The 21,446-nt window shown below is 31.9% G+C and overlaps 1 protein-coding gene across 50 annotated transcripts in view; it reads left to right on the plus strand.

Moving 5' to 3' along the window:
* Positions 1 to 21,446, plus strand: part of LOC145254714 (uncharacterized) — a 269,962-nt gene that overhangs the window by 44,781 nt on the left and 203,735 nt on the right. For all 50 annotated transcript variants that reach the window (XR_013863794.1, XR_013863796.1, XR_013863795.1 and 47 more), the window contains exons 7-11: positions 1,054 to 1,074; positions 3,501 to 3,542; positions 11,921 to 11,941; positions 15,285 to 15,320; positions 18,929 to 18,949. Coding sequence is in view for 47 of the 50 variants with exons in the window: in XM_080113386.1 (XP_079969512.1) it covers positions 1,054 to 1,074; positions 3,501 to 3,542; positions 11,921 to 11,941; positions 15,285 to 15,320; positions 18,929 to 18,949 (141 nt within the window). In the remaining 3 variants the exon portion in view is untranslated. The remainder of the gene's footprint in view (positions 1 to 1,053; positions 1,075 to 3,500; positions 3,543 to 11,920; positions 11,942 to 15,284; positions 15,321 to 18,928; positions 18,950 to 21,446) is intronic.

Below are 21,446 nucleotides of genomic sequence, written 5' to 3' on the forward strand. Positions count from 1 at the left end.
AAGTAGCAGATGCACCAGCCCAAATGTGACAGCAGTACTCCATACATGGCCGAATAGTGGGCTTATTGATATACATCTTATGAGATGACTGACTAATTTATATGATTTCAGGCTCAAATCAACCGCCACAGCCAGGTTTGGGATACACTGATTTCACAGCTGGTGAATTACCAAAATGCAATTTGGACGTGAGTGCGCTTTAGAAGAACGATATGCAATACAATTCTGTTTTGAACTTAGAATAAATTTAACAGAAACATATTGAATATTTCAGACTGTTTTGTACCATCTTGTATGTATCGGCATAAGTTTGTGAGTGGCATAAGAGATTCATGGAAGGTAGAGAGGTTGTAAGGAAAGCTGAGTGGTGTGCAAGTAAAAGAAAGTCAGAATATCAGAGTTTCTTGAGCAAATAAAGAATCCCATGGATGAGAATCATTGTGCGTCTATTGAGATATTAAGTGCAAATTTTGATGTCGGTGTGGGAGCTACACAAAAGAATCCGCGATAAACTGAAGATGCGGAAGATGTGCGCGAGGTTTGAGCAATGAACCAGTTCACGACACTATCCTTGTCACAGAGGGTTTGACAAAGATGGGCATCAACGCAGTTCATCACCATCCTTATTGCCCAGACTTTGCACCCCGTGACTTTAGTTATTCCCTAAGATCAGGAAAACCTTAAATGCTGCCATTATAAGACAATGAGATGGAACAGGCTATGACGGGAGTCATTGATACGCTCACATAATATGACTTCCATGGTGGCATCCAGAAGTTGTTAGAACAGTAGAAGAAGGGTATTGCAGCTGGAGGAGATTATTCGAAAGGGACAAGTCTAGTAACTTATTAAAGGCACCTGGTAAAAACATCAGACCATTAATATTTCTTGAGGCGAGCAACAGCAAATGAATGGTCTTATTTCTTAATACGAATGTATGATAGTTGCAACTGACGATCAAATATTGTTATTGAATTAGATGTTTGCTTATTGCTCCAAAGTTATTGTGTTTTGATTTCTGTTTCTTTAATTAGATTCTTGTTTCTTTTGTAGCCAATGCTGCAGCAAAAGCGCGTGAGTATTTACCGTTATTGGAAATCTGTTACAAATAGAAATGTCTACTATTCTCACGAAATGCCTCTCTCACACGCTCTCGCCATTTACACGAACACGCTATCACATCCCCTTACTATGCATGAGGCAGCATCAACATTTACAAAAAAAAAACAACACATAATCGACCCCCCTCGAAAGAGAATTTTAAGGCAGCAACACAAAAATAATACACCATGAAACCAACGTTAAAAAATTAAAACTTTTGGAAGCGGCATATATAAGAACTCAGAAACCAGTTCTAAATATGGTTACATTCCAATCAAGCCTATCTATTTAAAAATGCTCACTGTGGTCCCCTTCCCTTCTCTGACCCTGCCCTCACCTCATAACATACACTCCCTCCTTCTACACTGGGCGGAAACAGCCTCGCACACGTCAACCGCTCCTACTACCACTGACCATCATCCACCCTTCAGGACAACCAACTTTTACATTCCCCTGACGATGTCTTGATGAAAGACGAAAAGCAAAAAAAAAAAAAATCGTGACATGCTTCGAAGAGAAACTATGGGGCATTCATTTATACTTTTGATTGTAACTATTTAATGCACACACAAAAACATCATGAGAAAAATTGAAAAAAAAAGTATAAACTCTCCTCGGCTATTTTTGTTATTCAGTTTTTCTAATGCTGTAGATTAAAAGAATTAATATAGATTTCATGTGTTGTTCACAGTTGAGAAGAAGACATCTGGAGGATGTGTGAATATTGTTTGCTGGTAGAGATCTTTTTATGGTAGCAGCGGTGAATGCATGCGAACGCTATGGAATCTCCATGCCGAGATGGGAGTGCCCAGTTCCGTGGTCAGTACTGTATTAATTAGGGGATGGGGTGAGGATACAACAAGCATTTGAGCGAGGTTGGGCGGAAATGACATGTGATTTGGTAAAGAAGAGCTTTTTCCTTCAAGTTTATACATAATATATGTATATTTATATGTATATATATATATATATATATATTATGGATGTTTTTTAACGTTAATTTCTAAGACTCGTCAGGCTTATGCGAAGTGTTGTGGTTATCTCGCGTTTTTATATACGCACATTCTATTGAGTTGTTAGTTAGCCAATCAATCCTAGTTTCCACCGCTCGCCTCCATATATATATATATATATATATATATATATATATATATATATATATATATATATATATATATATATATGTATGTATATATATAACTACTTAATTTACTCACATAGAATTAATATACGAAATTTATATATAAACTTACATAAAAAAACACTAATCTAGATTTAAAAAAGTTCAATAAGCTAAATATTCAGGCTAAATAGAGAACACACAAAGGAACAAGTCAACCAGAGGTCAAATAGCCCTTTGTTCGATAAGTGCCTGTTCATTGGCTGATAGAAACGGCACGGTGGATACTAGTAAGCTGATTGGCTAACTAAAATCTCAGTAGAAGAGGGGCATGTAAAAACGATAAACAACCACACAATTCGCGCATAAGCCTGAAGAATCCTAAAGTGGATGAAATGCGGAATATTCAGTGTAGCTTAATCGCCATATACATTTTATAACTTACTATATATATATATATATATATATATATATATATATATATATAGGAATTAAAAGAATAAGACCAATTTTTATAGAAGGAGAAATATCGGGATAATGTAAAGTTCAACGAATTTTTTGGGGGCTCATATAAAATATCAGTAAATTAAGAAAACGATAATCTAGAAATGTATACTATTTTATACAGATTTATTGGTTTATTCAATAAGAATGATACTTCAATTAGGGTGTGGGATGAGTATAACTCTTCATAGTATGGTATTTCGAAGCCTAATGCTTCTCATCAGAAAAGTTTCAACATTTTACCATTCACCTCTCGCTGAACTACCATTTAGTTTCTAATATCGCTATCGCTAAATGTCACATCCGTATCATGTTGCCTAGCATCGTCTCTCCTCCTCTGATGAGAAGCATCAGGCTTCGAAATACTATAGTATAAATAATTCTCCTTATCCGGCACCCCTGATTGATATATCTTTATTGAATAAACGAAAAAATCTATATATTAGTATATACTTTTGTATTGATGTTTTCTTATTTTATTGATATTTTCTGTCTGTCTGTCTCTCTGTCTTTCTCTCTCTCTCTCTCTCTCTCTCTATATATATATATATATATATATATATATATATATATATATATATATATGTGTGTGTGTGTATATATATATATATATATATATATATATATATATATAATTGTGTTTCTCTTACAAACACTATTGTTTACATATATCTATATCGATTTTAACTTTGATTTTTCTGCAATAACTATGTATTGTATTCGAACGAAAATCGGGTCCGTTTTACTTATTTATTACTTTATTTTTTCGATTTAGTTGCCAGTGACAATCAGAAAGCAGCACACGAAAAAGCGGAAGGCAAGTAAACCTTATTTAATTCTACATAAGTATTTGCCATGAAATTCCCAGATATACCTCGACGCTCGTATTACACGTGTCTAGGTCACTTTTCTGTTCTTGTCTCTGTCGAACGGATGTACGGTCCTGTGTATTTCAAAAGGCTTTTGTTTATTGCTAATAGCGTTCTTACTAAGGAATACCGATGAGAATGGTCAGATCGTTTTTGACAGCGACGGTTCACTTGCAAATATTAATTAACATTGTGTATAACCTTTTGAAATGAATAATATACACAAGAGCAAACATAGTTTTTAAGATGCGTCTATGCAATTTAAAAATACACGCAGGCAATCTTAAAATACGTCTATTCAATATTTAAATACATCCACGCAATCGAAAGTTACGACTTTTCAATTTTAAAACACAATAATAGTTCTATGAAATCTTTAGACTAAATTATCCCAATGCAATATAAAATATTCTTATTTTAAAATGCGCCATGCAATTTTAAACTACGCCTATATTATTATGTGATACTCCTATACGATATTAAAGCTATGCCCATTTCAATATGCGCCTATTCAATCTGAAAATAAAATTATTCAATCTGAAAATAGAATTATTCAATCTGAAAATAAAATTATTCAATCTGAAAATAAAATTATTCAATCTGAAAATAAAATTATTCAATCTGAAAATAAAATTATTCAATCTGAAAATAGAATTATTCAATCTGAAAATAAAATTATTCAATCTGAAAATAAAATTATTCAATCTGAAAATAGAATTATTCAATCTGAAAATAGAATTATTCAATCTGAAAATAAAATTATTCAATCTGAAAATAGAATTATTCAATCTGAAAATAAAATTATTCAATCTGAAAATAGAATTATTCAATCTGAAAATAAAATTATTCAATCTGAAAATAAAATTATTCAATCCGAAAATAAAATTATTCAATCTGAAAATAAAATTATTCAATCTCTGTTCCGTCTGCCTGCTTCCCACCGGACTACAACTTGGATGTCTTCAAGTCCAACGTTAACAAATTCCTAATGAACCGCCCCCTTAAGTACACACTTCATCAAATCTGCACACTAACGTAATGTACTTGCAATAACCCTTATCCCTGAGTGGCTTCCGGGCCTTGATACGTGGTGATCACTGTGTAAAAAAATAAATAAATAAATAAAATAAAACACCCCCAAGCCATATTAAAATACGCCCAAGGAATATTAAAATACGCCCTTGCAATCTTAAACTACACCCACGCAACTTGCAAGTTTGGCTATTAGACTTTTATTTCCTACTTAAAATTGAAGATGCTCGACTAAGCTTCGGTCTTTATTGCACTTTGTAAGATATTGATTTAGATACGCAAGTTGCAGTATCACAAAGTATAAGGTCCGACTCAAACTCGTACTTTCTGATAAATTGCGACTCTGAATTCTAGAATTACAAAAATATTCGTTATTCCTTGTTCGAGTAAGTAAGCATTTACCAAAAAATTAAATCCACCAAAGAGCATAGCTAATAATAGGGGTGGATTGGCAGTTGGATGATAATGAATGTTATAAAATGATTGAACATCTTTACGTACCACTTACTTCGAAGCACATCCAATTCAGAAAACTGCAATGTTCAGTCTTTCTGTCCAAAGTTTTTCACATGTAATGTACGGATTAATGACAAAATGCAGTGGGACAATATTTATTAGGAAGCCAAAAATAGATACCACTTTTGAAAGGGGTCAAAACTGGGGTAAAGGTTTTAAAAAATTGACGTCTGCGGTCTCTACCAAATAACTCAGTAAATTTTTGATCTTAACATTAGAGAATTAACATAAAAAATATTCAGCCATAGGGCAAGCTTTGTAATTGGGTTTCGGCCAGTGGTTTGACTGCCAAGGGTAAAACGTTCAAAAGATTTGACTTTTGCGGTCTCCAGCAAACTATTCAGTAAATTTTGTATTCAAACATTTAAAATTTATGCATAAAAGGGTATTCACGCATTCAAATTCAAAAGAGTTGGCCTTTGCGGTGTCTAGCAAACTACTCAGCCAATTTTGGATCCAAACCTTTGAAAGTTATACATAACGGGTATTCATACATGCGGCAAGTATTTTAATCAGAGTTGGAGCAAACATTTGGCTTCGAAGAGGTCAAAGTTCAAAGAGTTGACCTTTGAAGACTCTATCAAACTCCTTCACTGATTTTGGATTCAAACCCATGAAATTTTAGATGTAGGTTACCTGGACATAAGTCAAACTTTTTAATATATATATATATATATATATATATATATATATATATATAACCAATGGATAAAAACTAAAATGAAAAATTAGTTTGATTTGGCGATGGGTGCCAGAGATTCTGCAGAGGAATCAGATCTTGTGCGATTATTCATTCTATATACCCTCACAACCATATTCGATACTACAGATATCGGCCTATAAAGAGATGACGGATTAGCTATAATAACAACTCCAACAAAGTCAAGGGAGAAAACTTTAAGAAAATCATACACAAGGAAATGAAAACATTAGGTCTAAAAGCAGACGTATCAGCTAACATAAAAATAACAAACTTCCTGGACGTCCTGTTAAACTTCGATAAAAACACATTTGAACCATACTTAAAAGATAACGCTACTCCAATTTACGTAAACCCTAAGTCCAACAACCCACCATCAATTATAAAACACATTCCTAACTCGATCGTAAGTAGACTCAGCAATAACTCAAGCGATGAAAATGCATTTAACAGCTCAACCAATATCTACGAAACAGCCCTAAAAATAGTGGATACAAAAATATCGATATCAAATATAACCAACAAAACACCAACAACTATAATAAAATTAAAAATAGAAGAAAAAGAACTATAATTTTGTATACGGCCCCATACAATCAAATGTTAAAAACAAAACTTGGCAGGAAATTTCTATATCTTATTGAAAAACACTTTCCCGCAACTAACTCCTTACACAAAATCTTCAATAAAAATACCTTAAAGTTATCCTACAGTTGTTGCGAAAATTTAGAGATGATAATTAAAGCACATAATAACAAAATACTAAATAAAAACAATGTAAACAACAACAAAATAAACAATAAAAAAGTAGACACATGACAAAAATAAAACCAGCACTAGCAGAAATAATAATAATAATAATAATAATAATAATAATAATAATAATAATAATAATAATAATAATAATAATAATAATAATAATAATAACCAACCAACACCGGACAAGAACAACCATATTATAAATAAAAATACTAATAACGAACACGATAAATGCAACTGTAGACACCGCACACTTTGCCCAGTTCAAAATAAATGTCTAAACAAAAAGCGTAGTTTATCAGGCAACAATATTTGTGAAAGAAAACCCGAATAACAAGAAATATTACGTAGGGATGAATTCTTTAGATTTCAAAACCCGATACTATGACGACAAAAGTACATTCAACAATAAAAAAACACCGTATAAAAACAACACTAGCGAATAAATACTGGGAACTCAAAGAAAGCAGACATTCGCCGGTAGTCGAATGGAACATAATAAGACAAGCTACCACGTTTAGGCATTTAGACGACTCATGTAAATTATGCCTTCATGAAAAATTTTCTATCCTGTGCTTTAAAGAACCCCAAACTCTATTAAACTGTAGAAGAGAAATAGCAAATAACTGTGTTCACAAAATAAAACTTATTCTAGGATAGCGATACAAAATAGCTTTAAAACTAACAAAAACAATAGAAAATAAACAAATAAATAAATTAAATAAACATGAATATACATAAACGATCACACATATATGTATGGATATATATATATATATATATATATATATATATATATATGTACATATATGTGCATATATGTATGTACACATATATATATTTATATATATAACAAAAGGAAAAGGTCTGCCTTAAATCACTAACCTAGCTCTAAAACAGATCCTTTGTTCGATAAAATGCATGCCCATTGGCTGATAGGAAAGGGCGCGGCGGATACTAGAAAGCTGATTAGCTTACTAAAATCCTCAACAGAAGAGGACCATATAAAAACGAGAAACAACCACAGAATTCGCGCATAAGCCTGACGAATCCTAGAGTGGATGAAACGCCGAATATTCAGTGTAGCTTATTCGCCATATATATTTTATAAATTACTATATATATATATATATATATATATATATATATGCATATGCACATAAAATTATAAACAGTACATATTGTCCGAGCAAAGTGCTAGTATTAAATATTTTTTAATGCTTATTTTAATAACTAGCAGTTCAGCCCGGCATTGCTCGGGCCCTATGTACCGTTCATAACTTTCCCTATGTGGGAATATTTTTTATGTAAATTTCAAATGTGTAAACCAAACATTTTCTGAGTAATTTCGTAGAGACCGCAGAGGTATTTGTTTTAACTTTGACCCCAATTTTTACCACTTAACATGTATTATCTTGGTTTAAAATCAATATACAAGAAGTTTTACCCATGTCTAACTTACCGACATCTAAAATTTAAAAGTGTTTAGACCCAAAATTGGCGGAGGAATTTGGTAGAATCTGCAAGGTCACTTCTATTAAATTTGGCCTTTTGTAAGCAACATTTTCGCCCCCAAATTCATTAAATGCTTGTCGCATTTCTGGACATTTATAGATATAGTAGCATTTAAGCCCGGCGTTGCCTGGGCGTTTGGAGGTTGTTGAACAAAAAAAGCGGGCAATTTTGTAAAATTTGGCTTCTATTATAACCCCTTAAATTTTAATGTTTTGGGTTCAAATTTATTTATTTAGTTAGATCCATGTCAAAGGAACCTATATCTGAAATTTCAAGTGTTTAGCCCCAAAATTGTCGGAGGAGTTTTGTAGAGTTCTCAAATGTCAAATCGTTGAACTTTGACCACTCTATAGACAAATTTAGGGCCGAAAACAAATCACAAAGATTTTCCGAAATCTCCGTACCCTGTATATCAAATTTCGAGTCTGTAGACTAAAAATAGACCGAGTTATTGCGTAGGGAAATGTACACAGACACACAGACACGTTCACTTATATATATATATATATATATATATATATATATAAATAGATAGATAGCTCTAGAATTCTCATTTGAGATATTTTGTAAATTGTAATGTGAGTTCTAACTCTCATTATCCTATTGCAATGAAACAACAATAGAAATGCTGACACTTGAAAGCAAACCTAAAGTCATCCAATCCCCTGCAACCTGAAATGAATTTAGAAACAAATGTCTCTTTAAATAAAACGTATATGATGAATGTTTTATGCAAGCTCATCTGAAACGATAGCAAAAGTTTAAAAAAATTAAATTATTGACATAATTCTATTAATTTATATAAATATCCTTGCGAACACTGGCGAAACATAAAATTTTACTTCATCTGGGACACAAGATGTACACTGGTATATCAATAATACATGATAGCAATATGCAATTTGCTTTGTTTTAAACTTTTACTGCAGTTTCACAGCATCACCAAGCATTTCATCTGCGTGTGTGTCCGGTATCGGTGATACATTTTTTTAAAAAGTACCTATTCCCATGCTTATTCACTTTGAGATAGCTATAATTTACTATTTTTAGAAAGGAGTCGTCACTTATCAAGGCCCGGGGGATATTCGAGGATAAGAGTTAATTAGTGTACAGTATTCAATGGAAAATATCGTAGTAATCGTTAGTAGTGGAAATTTGGTAAAATGGATTACTTAAGAAGATGGCTCATCAAGAACTTGTTTACGTTGGACTTGAAGACGACCATATTGTAATCAGTTTGCAAACAGTAAAACGGAATATAGTTCCACAGGCGAGCAGTTCTAAGAAAGCAGCTTTGTTAATGGAATCTACGTTCAAGTTTAGACACAGATAAATTGGGGGAAATTGCTGGTAGTGGTTTCAGCTATATTTTACATAATATTTGCTGCTTTATTAATATATTATGAGTTGCTAATTCTGCGATCAGAAGTGGATAATCTGTTTTAAGTTTACAATTTAGGAACAACTATTTATATTTTATTAATTATTAGCCAGGCTGCCCTGTGTATTAAGCAAAAAAAGTGGTAGTAGGCAGGCCTGCTCGAACCCGTACCGAGAAGGAGGAAAAGAACGTGAAAAATACATGACGAGCTTGTTATTGCATCGGCGAAAAATCCTGTAGAAAAGAGGCAAATTGAGGGTGAAGGAATTAATATTTTTGACCAATTTTTGTTATATTTGCCGTCCGAGATGTTGAGCTTCAAAATGATATCGATCTCCTGAAAATCCGTCGCCCTTATAAAAAGTTTAAGGCAAACATACATACATATATACATTTATACAGACAGGTGAGATTTATATTATAGATAATATCAATTTTTAATTATTTATCTACTATTCGGCGAATATTTCCTCTATATTTTATTAGTTGTGAAATATTTTTTGTGTAATATCTTGCGCTTATGCGTAACTATTTTTGTATATCATATGATGTATTACTTATATTTTTACTAATTATTTTATGTTAGTCGTTTATTATATATTTACTAATTATTTTCCATATAACATTAGTTGTTAATTATTTCACTACTAGTGGTAAAATTATTTGTAAATTGTATTACTAAATGTAATTACGTATTTAATTGTATTATTTGTAAAATATTTTATATACTATTGAGTAATTGTTTTAAAGAGTCTGTTACGTCTCCACTAATAGGCTATTATTCGTTTTATATTATACTAGTTTATAATTTCTTCACATACGTTTTTGTATATTATAAACGATTTTAATTATTTCTTCAAAATTAAGCCGTTATGTTTCAATACTAATGTTAATTAATTTATATGTTTTTAGTATTAATGTATTTTTGAAAAAAAAATGTAATTATTTTTGGTGTGTATGTATATTTTGTTATTTATATTTTCTCTAATCGGCATGTTTTAATCGGAGAAATTATTTTTGTATATAATTTCATTATTTCTTCACTGATCGGCAAATAGCTTTGACTAATTATATTAGTTATCGAATAATTTATACATTTCTGAGTAAATAATTTTTGTATTACAATAACAAAAATGCGAGGAAGAAAAATAATATGGTTAAGCTTAAACATGGAAAAGAAAAGGACAAGATATGCTATTAAAAAATATAATAAATTTATAACTTACAATATTGCACTATTACGAATTGATTATATAATGTTATAAATTGAATTTTAAAAAATTCTTAATGATGCAATGTTTTAAATTATAAATGTATTATATCTTTAATAGAATATATTGTCCTTTTCTTTTCCATGTTTAAGCTTAACCATATTACTTTTCATGCTCGAATATTTTTATTGGTATCTATAATTTTTCCAGTCTTCCAGTAAATTCACTTTTTCTTTGTTTAATTTCAGTCTTATTTTTCTGTCCTTATAAACATAACATACACATATGTAAAACAATGTATGGCACTCGTGTGCTTTTATTCTCTCTGTTTACCTTTTTACTTCTCTTTTCGCGAGAGCGGTGAATTCGTAGCAACACTAGTCGCAGAAGCGATGTGATTGCTATGAGAAACAGTCATAAAATAATTACTTATTCTTTACGAATTTTTACGATTTTGAACACCAGTAAATTTATCATAACTTTTGTTTTACTGACTGAAAATTGAACATTTTCCTCACAATATAGATGAGAAGGTGATCTATAAACTGTAATAACTGTTTAAAATTTGGTCGAAAAATGAGTGAGCAGTGAAGCCTTAAAGCACATCTAAATTACTAAAACTGGCACTTAATACTATAATCAAACACTATCGTGTTTTCATATTTTATAATGTATTATAAATGACGTCACTGATAGGCAATTAATTTGTATATGATTTCTTCACTTATAATCAAATTCCCATTAGTTCAAGTGAAGACATTATTTTGTTAATTTGATCTTTACTAATGAACAATATATATATATATATATATATATATATATATATATATGTATACATATATATATATATATATATATATTATATAATATCAATGTTTAATTACGTCTCCACTAGAATAAAATTATTTTTGTATATAATATTGTTTATAATTTCTTCACCCATGGACACTTACTTTTCACGTTATATTAGTTATTAATTATTTCTTCTCTAGGCGATTATTTTAATATCTAATATATGGTCTTACTTCTTTAATACGCATGTAATAGTTTAAGTTATTTTTACACTAATGGGAAATTATTTTGGTAATATTGTTGTGAATTATACTTTTGTATAAAATATTTATTTTTAATTAATATATATAGTTATATATATATATAATACTTATTCTTAATTAATAATATAATAATAAACACACATTTTATATTCTACAGGCGTCGATGAAGCAGATACAGGTAAGTTACACAGTTACATAATTTTGCTTACTCAATCTGCGCTTTGAGCACGTGTCTACAGTTGGTTATATATTGGCTTCTCTTTAATTCATTATAACTTATTAATATATAACTTATTATTATTATTGGCTCACAGGGAGATTTCACACAGGACATAAAGGATTTCTCCTTGAGAACAACCTGCGGTGTTCCCTGGAAGCTGAGCGAAAACAAGTCTCCCCAGATTTCTAGTACCCTTCGCCTCTTTCGATAATATTTGCAAATAAATTTGCATTATCGTAACAGTCGTTACCATCGACGACTCGCTAGCAGCGACCATTGGTCTCGACTGGAATTTGAGTGGCAATAAGCCTCCACAAGATATCAGTTCTCTTCGTACTTGCCTAGTGGAGGTCTGGTCAGTGCTCTCTTCTCGGTCTTCCCATCCTCCTTGATCCTTCTTGGCTATTTGGCAGCATTCTTTTGTTGGGGAGGGGCGGTGATTGGGTAATGCGAGAGTATACAGCAGGGAATGTGGGAGGTGATAGAGAACTTATAGATATGTATCTTCAATTTTCTGGGTTCCATGAAACGCTTCTTCTTTTTTGGTCTCTGCAGCAGTTTGTCTCGTCTGTTAGTCCCCGCAAGGTCTCCCTTAATATTTTCTTCTTCTTCTTCTTCTTCTTCTTCTTCTTATTATTATTATTATTATATCAATCATGAGACAGCTTTGACAGGAAAGTTAGCAAGCATAGTCAAAGAGTCAATTATATGGAAGGCGCATGGCGTAGGATTTTTGCTGTGCCAACCAGAACTGACTACTGGAATAAGGTGATGTTTTACTTGATTACAAAGAAGTTCCACTATATCTCCAAATCATCTGAAACTGAATTAAGCTCAACTAGGATGATTGGCACGACGGAAGTTTTCTTATTCCACAACCTAGAAATCTCCACTCTCAGTTTCTCATAGTTCTGTATTTTCTCATTATTTCTTCTTTTGTCCTAGCGTTACGCTTCCAAAACAGCCAAATACAAATATTGAATTCCAAACTATTTTTAAAAGAGGACAAATTCGCGAAATAAAACTATAAAAAAATTCAATCTAACAACTCTGACAAATATATGGGAGTGATCTCCCTATTGGTGTAGCATTGGTTTTCAATATCATCTATGATTACGTGTGTAATGGAGTGAGAAATTAACTCGACATGCAGCCGTTTCTCAACGGAGAAAAAAAAGCCAGAGAAACGTTACCTAAAAACAGAACATTCGAAACAAAGAACGCTGAAAGAGAACATTTTTTTACATGGGGGTCACCACTCATCGAGGCCCGAAGGCCACTCAGGGATAGGGGTTGTTGCGTGTACAGTAATCAATGAGATAGTATTGTAGTAATCATTAGTATTGGGGGTTTTGATAGAGTGTCTTACTTAAGGGTGTGGTTTGTCAGGAGTTTGTTTATGTTGGACTTGAAGACGGCCACGTTGTAGTCAGGTGGGAAACAGGCAAGCAGCAGAGATTTCCACTTGCGTGCAGTTCTAAAAATAGAAGCTTTGCTCATGGAATCTACGTTTGGATTTAGGCACAGATAAAGAGTGGGGAAAATTATTGACAGTAGTTTCAGCCAGACAGGTGTTTCTCGTGAAAGATTGGCGAGGGGGAATGAGAGATTGGAGCTCAGACGAACACTTGCCATGGAAATAACGATAAAACAAAGACAGGCTCGCAACGTCTCTTCTGTGGGAGAGAGGTTGCAGGGAAAAAAGGGCATCCCCCACTAAACCACGAAGTCTATTTTTCCTCTGTCAAGGCAGGATAGGCTGTTTTTAGCAGCTCCTGCTCAGATGTGGTAGCAGTACTCCATCCTTGGACGTACTTGGCTTTTATACAGATAGAGAATTGCATTAGTAGTAGGATATCTTCTGAAGCGGTAGAAGGATCCCACCATTTTTCCCAACGTCCCTGGCAACAGATTTTATGTACGTGTTCCATTTCAGATCAGGAGTAAAGGTCACACCCAGAAGCTTGTCAAAACATGGTGCCACCCCAAGACGAGATCCATCCATTTCAATTTTCTGCTAATAGGTGCTTAACTAAAAGAATAAATCAATATTTGTCTCTTACAATGTAATTTTAGTATTTGTATTGGACTATGAAGCCCAATATTAGTTTTTCAATATTTTCTACTTATATGAATATCATTGCAGACACGTATTTATTATTCGCATTAGACTATATAAGATTTTCTCCGGTTGCTGTTTTTGTTTCATTTGTCTTCAAGATATATCTCACATTTATCCCTTCACGAAAAGCACAACAAAAATAAAAATACATATTTTAGTCAAATTAAATTAAAATTAAAATTAAAATAGAAAATTAAAAAAAAGATATGTTTACCTTACGCCATTGTCATTCACAATGCCGTCATGTAAACATATTATAATGTATTTACAACTTCTCTCTCAATTTTTCGGATTTTTAATCGTCTCAACCAGCACTTTATTTCCTTTTAGTGTAAAAACGACGTTGTGTCACATTTTGAACTCCTGGAGAAACAAATAAGTACCAACAGGCTGCTCTATCGAGTGGTCTTCAAACTTTGATTCGCGGTGACTCCCGTAAAAAAATACAAAATTAAAAATATATTAGATAAAACATTCCTAAATGTTTTCCAAATAACAATTGAAAATAAACTATTTCAAAATATATTTGAGAAAAAAATGTTAAATATAAAATAATACTTTCTAGCCAAAGTATTAACAATTATTTTTAAATGATTGATTTAAAATATTTTTTAATTAAAAATATTCCATTTTTAACACGTAGGAAAATATTTATTAATCGATTATAATTTCAAAATAAACAATTTAAAATATATTAAGACTAATTTTATTTAAACTATTTTTAACTAAATTATTTAATATATATTCTAACTTTTAAAAAATAATTTTATTTCCAACACGTACTTAATATTTTAAGAATATTTTAAAATTGGCCATTTATAAATATATTAAAAACATTTAAAGTATTTTCTCACTGAAAAATTATGATTCCAAAATGTAGTAAATAATTAATTTATATGCAAAAAATGTTTTAATTATAAAATGTTTTAGTTTATTATGTGTTATCAATATCTTTTTAAATAAGATAACAATTCAAAAGTCTAAATACTTTATTTTCCCTAAGCGGAATTAATTTTAAAAATACAAGTAAAAAATTTGGTCTAAAATATAATGAGAAAGTGTTTATAATAAACACGGATTGCCAGTTTCTGATTCCAAAAAAATCGGTAGCCATTATTAAAAAAAACAATTTCTCTTTCACGGATATGTCTAACATATTTTTTTTAATATTTGGTTTAGTTGGCGCAGAAGGTCAACCAAATTTGGAAGAGGAAGGTAAGCAAATATAAAATGACGGTATTTTTTTCATTTTTTTTTTTTACATAACTTGATTGTCATGTTATTTCCTCATCTTGTACTGAGTCTATTCTTTAAAGAATGAAACTTCTCGCGTAAGTTTTAATTTGATTAATATCCTGAGTTGCCCTTTTTTTTACAAGACGCCATCTTCTTACATTGAAATCGATTATTTATGAACCCGTGTTTTTAAGAAGGTGCACGCAACTCTCTACTATTATATAAAAGTCACTTTGTGTGTATGAGTTCCTTTCTTATAGATTCCGAAACGGCTGAGCCTATTTTTTACAAATTTTACATAACGGTCATGTATATTTCTGTCAGTGTTCTTGGATATGTTTCGTACAGAATTCACCTGATAGGTATCAAAAATCGAAAAAAATCCGATATTAAAAACAGTTTACTTCTCTTATAGATAAAAGTAATTTTTACAGGGCAATATTTTACGTTGCCCCTGTGTAACTTTGGCCGTTGTAGAGTAAAATATTCCGCTATAAAAATTATTCTTTTTTATTGGTAAGAGAAGAATGACTGTTTTTAAGACCGTCAAGCCCAAATATTAGCCGACGTGATATTGTAAACAAACACCGGCGGTATTTGATTAATGGCGTTATAATTATTGTTTTTTAAATTGTTTTGCGAACAATCCCAGCAGGCAAATCATTCTCCATGATATATAATATTCAATAAAGGATTGATTCTATAATAATACATAAATTTTATAATAATACATATATTTTATTATAATACATAAATTTTTATAATAATACATATATTTTATAATAATAATACATAAATTTTATAATAATAATACATACGTAAATTGCATGAATTAAATTATGTTTAAACGTATTGTAAGACTGAGTAACGCCGGGCGTCCAGCTTGTAAGAAATAGGAATGCTAAGAGGATTCTACTGAAACATGTATGCAAATATGTAACTAATATTTTTGTATAATATACAGAATATATACCATCGCTGTCTTCCATTGGACATTTGATTTACATCTAGGAAACAAAGCTATACACCATTATGCACCTATATATATATATATATATATATATATATATATATATATATATATATATATATATGCGTGTGTGTGCGTGTGTATGCTATCTTTACATGTACACTATTATTAGAAATAACTGTGTGTGTCAGTCTGTTTCCTACAAACTCGAAAACGGCTGGACTATTTTGTTTTAATTTCACACTGAGATGCTTGATATGAATAAGAATGTGTCTATGCCGGATGTTTAATAAACACCAACGATCAATAAAAGAAAATATCCTAATACAGAAGAACATCCGATTTGGAGCAAAACTTCGTTACAATTTTCATATCTGTTTCTTTTGCATAGAACAATCAATATATATTTATGTTAATATTGCATTTTACCTGACGTATACTCATCAGAAAAAAAAGCAAACCTCTTTCATAAAAAAACAGCATTGTACTATAAAATTAAAAAAAAAATATTTTGAAAAAGAGTTAAAAACATATTTAATCTGAAAAGGAAACACTTAATAATTGGATAGTCCTTCATCCGCGAAGTTTCAAAGAAATACATTCCTTCTCATCAGAGGGTCGGAATTAGCACAATGTGAGGTCGGATTTTGCATACAATAGTATTTGATGAAACTGCAAGTAAGTCAAAGATCTTACTTGATAACAAAAATGAAGCAGAGGGAATATGGCGAAAGAAAAGCTGATTTCACGTGAATGGATATTATAAGCTCTATATCCTATTTGGTTGGTCCTGGAAATGACCTTAAACTATATCCAGTGGTGAAGCCCCATTTTGCGGACTTTGGGGAGTGTGGAGCCACCCTTTAACTACCATTGCTCCCAGGCCCACTCTGACCCGGAGTGGTAGTAACTGTCATGTTCCCAACTATGGGTTAAATAGAAACTGACTTGAAAACAACAAATATATTCTATTGAAAGAAAAAAAACTATTCTTTAAAATATCTGGATTCGGCATTAAATAACCAGAAAAGGGTTGATTTGCCGTAAAACAAAACCAACCAACCAATCCTATTTGGTTTTATGGAGCTTTAACATCTGGGTGAGATTACTTTATAAATATTAACTCTTTAATATTTATAATATACTTTAGTTTTACCATCTTTGATCATTTTTGTAAATTTAATTTTTATTTTATTTTATTATATATATATATATATATATATATATATATATATATATATATATATATATATATGCCATACACAAAAAGTGAAATCTAAAAAAATATTGATTCCCAAAACTCCTTTTATACACACAGATAGCTTCCTGTAAGGAACATTCATCCGAATTCTTTTTTTCCCACCTAATATATATATATATATATATATATATATATATATATATATATATATATATATATATATATATATATATATATGTATATATATATATATATATATATTTCTGTAGGAACATATTTTCTTATAATATATATCAATCTTTATTTAAGAAGCTCAATGTAATTACAGAGCAATATAAAAAACAAATGGCAAAAAGTTATATTCAAAAAATCATGATGTTGACCATCTTATAATTTATTCCTTTAATTCAGTTGACGTATACAATTCATGACCGTATCTTTTTCGTAGCGCCAAATCAATCACTTAATTATTATATCAATCGGTGAAATTCAGTATGGCGTAATGGAGTAATATAAAGGCATTTGCCGCTTCTGATCCAATTTCCGGTTTTTAATCATGTCAAATCACACTTCATTTTCATTTTGAAGGATTGATTATTCGTATTTCTTCTGATTACTTAAGGGCATAATAGATTCACTGATTGATATACAAATTAAGTGATTGGTTTTGCGCTACGAAACAGATACAGTCAACTGAATTAGAGGAATACATTAAAATGTTGGTCAATATCATGAATTTTGGAATGCAACTTTTTGTCATTTATTCTTTCCCCTTTTCTCTCTCTCTCTCTCTCTCTCTCTCTCTCTCTATATATATATATATATATATATGATTATTTTATCACATAAATTAATATACAAATATATATGCGTACATTTTCACCATTCATTATTAGCAGTTTCGCATGGTGCTGAACTCAACTTTTAATATATTAAGACCTTGAGGATTTTAGGGGATAAATTGAGGCTTAGTCATTTATTCTTCTTCTTCTTCTTATTATTATTTTTATCATTATTATTTTTATTATTATTATTATTATTATTATTTTATTTTATTTTTTAATCATTTTTTTTTTTTTTTTGCATGGTGCACAACTCAGATTTACATATGTTATGACCTAATGTTGCGCCGTTTGTTTTTTTTCACCAATATTTGGTTGGGGGCGTTTTGGAGCAAAAGGTGTGAGGGTGCAAATGCTGAACTTAGTCATTTTCTATACCTCGTTCATTGTGCACTCACGGGGGGACCAAATAGGCTTCACTTGTTTTTATTGTTATTATTATTTTTCCATGAAGTTGTTTCTGAATTACTAAATAATCACGCAACATATTTTTCTAATGCTTTGGTTTTTGCAATTTTAACATTATTTAAATTTAGGTGGATTTAATTTTCTTTTTTTTCTTCCTTCCTTTTAGCTGAAAAACCCACAGCGTCAGGTAAGAAACACGTTACATATCGTTATATATTAGAAACGAGGTCTGTGTACTGTGATGCCAGTGAAAATTGAACAACTGCTTCCATTTCTGATACCAAATTAAGATTTAAACAATGTTTTAACTTTCTGTATATAACAAACATATTGATTTTAATTGCGTACTTCTTTTAGAAATAATAAACACAATGCGATGCCTCCGTTGAATCCTGGAAGACAAAGGATACCCATGTAGGGGCAGCTGCGCGTGTAATTCTGAGGAAGGGTTTAGTTTGGAAACATAAAAACGATTTAATAATAGATTTTCTCGCCCAAGAATGGACTTATTTCATCTACTAATTTGATTTAAATATAGCATAAATAGATTCGACAATTCTATTGTTTTTCAGTGAGAAGTGAATGCATCAGCAAACTACCCCTTAAACAGGTCAATCGAACTTGTTTTATGTACAATACTTAATATCATCACGTTTATTTTTAATGGAGAGTAGACAATGCATTGTGGATGCGTTATCGACAGCTTCTGTCACTCTCACTTTTACTTATTTGTCCCTCACTCCTCATTTTTAATGAGAGTTTTTTTCTGACAAATGTTGACAGTATTTTGCGTGTACAATCGCCAGAGATGTTGTTTCTATGTCTATCCTTGCATCCATCTCTCTAATAAGGATGCTGGAGGAAAACACTTTAACTGATCTGCCGTTATCCGCCCGATAGTCAGTGACCCGAACCTGGGATTAACACCTAAGGGGGCTGTGCTGTCGTCAGGTTCAAAGCACTGGGACTGCTGTATTGGCATTTTATGAATGGATTCTGGACCATACATTAGCTTCTAGTAGGGCTTCACGATGCCGCATTAATGGGTAGTTGTTACGGCTTTACTTTATCATGTGGAATAAAAGAATACATTTCGTCGTTTCTTTTTCTTTTACTTTTCCTCTCTTCCCTTCTCTAAGCAAGCCTGTCGACCTCTTCCACAAATTCCAAAACTCCATCAGTAAAAGTTTTCGGAAAAAAGAGATGAGTAAACCCAGATCTCCAACTTTCAACATAGACATCTACTACGCTATCTCCTCCTCTAATACCACGGGGTTTACGTTCCAACTTTTAAAACCCAATTGCAGAAGAAGAAACTAAACCTGTTATTCCTAAGCGAAACTGTCATTGGACAGACTATTACCCTAGATGAGTTCGTAAATAAAGGATCCTCTAATTTAACATCCAAATCTGATCCTCAGGATCGGTATGGGCATGGAATATGTGCCTACATTAAAGATGGCTTTCCATGTGGTAGGGGTATCTCCAGAGAAGATTCTAAATTACTCTGTATGTACTTTCGAGTTGCAATTGCTCACACTATTTTGTTTATATTTGCCATCTATCGCCCCACAACTTTGAGCATATTTGAGAAAATAGATCAAATCCTCTCTGGCTATCCTTCGGCTAACATTCACGTCTATAGAGACTTCAATGTTCACAATGTGGAATGGTTAACCCACTCAGACACGGCAGGTGATGAGGGGGGGTTCTGTCACGATTTCTCTATTGCTTATGACCATATTCAGATTGCTCACGAATCAACCTGTGTGGCCGACTCTGAGAGCCAGTATGAAAATCTCCTAGATCTTTATCTCAGAAATTATCCTGAGCTATGTTCATCTTCTGTTCTGTCTCCACTGGTATCTTCCGACCACTCTGGTGTATCAGTTAAGATAAAAACGATATGTAATACGTCCTCAGACGTACCTCTCCATCGTACAGTATATTGATACTCTATGGCTGACTGGATTCCATGTATTTATATCAGATCTGCCTCTGTGTTCCCTGTTTAAAAAGAATGTGTCCTCTATAATATCAGCTTTTATGGAATGGTTAATTGTAGGTATAGATTGGTTCATACCCTCGGAAAAGTTCCAGAAAAAAAACATAACAGCCAGCCGTGATTCTCTCCAGAATGTGCTGCTGCCATTGCACACAAAAATCGCCTTTTCTATTGCTTCCAGCGTAATGTACTTAAACTAAAGCCGCTTTCAGGACTACTAGCAACCACTGTAAAAGAGTAATAAACACGCGATAAAGGTTTATGCTCAGTCCATCAAGCCCAAAGTAGTTGAACGGCGGCTTGATTTCCACTAGTTTGTGCAAATAGCACACAGAATCCTGAACAGAAGCGTGTGCTCTATCCCAACTATCATCGATGGACCCGAGATAATCTCGTCAGCATCGGGCAACGCCAAACACTTTGCCAAGAACTTTGGAGCTAATTCTACCCTATGCGACCAAGGATTCCACGCCTCGGTATTTCCTCCTGTATCAGAAAACACGCTATGCGACATATAAATATCTGTACGTGATGTTTCAAGATAATAAAAAACCTTGATTCCAGTAATTAACTGGCCCTGACGTCATTCCAATTATAGCGCTTAAAAAGCTCAATCAGAATTAGTTCGCTTAATTATTAAACTGTTTAAGCAATGTCTTAAGGAGCATTGCTTCCCAAC

This window comes from Euprymna scolopes, chromosome 30, assembly GCF_053919585.1.
Source record: "Euprymna scolopes isolate OS-2025 chromosome 30, ASM5391958v1, whole genome shotgun sequence".
Taxonomy (NCBI): Eukaryota; Metazoa; Mollusca; class Cephalopoda; order Sepiida; family Sepiolidae; genus Euprymna; species Euprymna scolopes.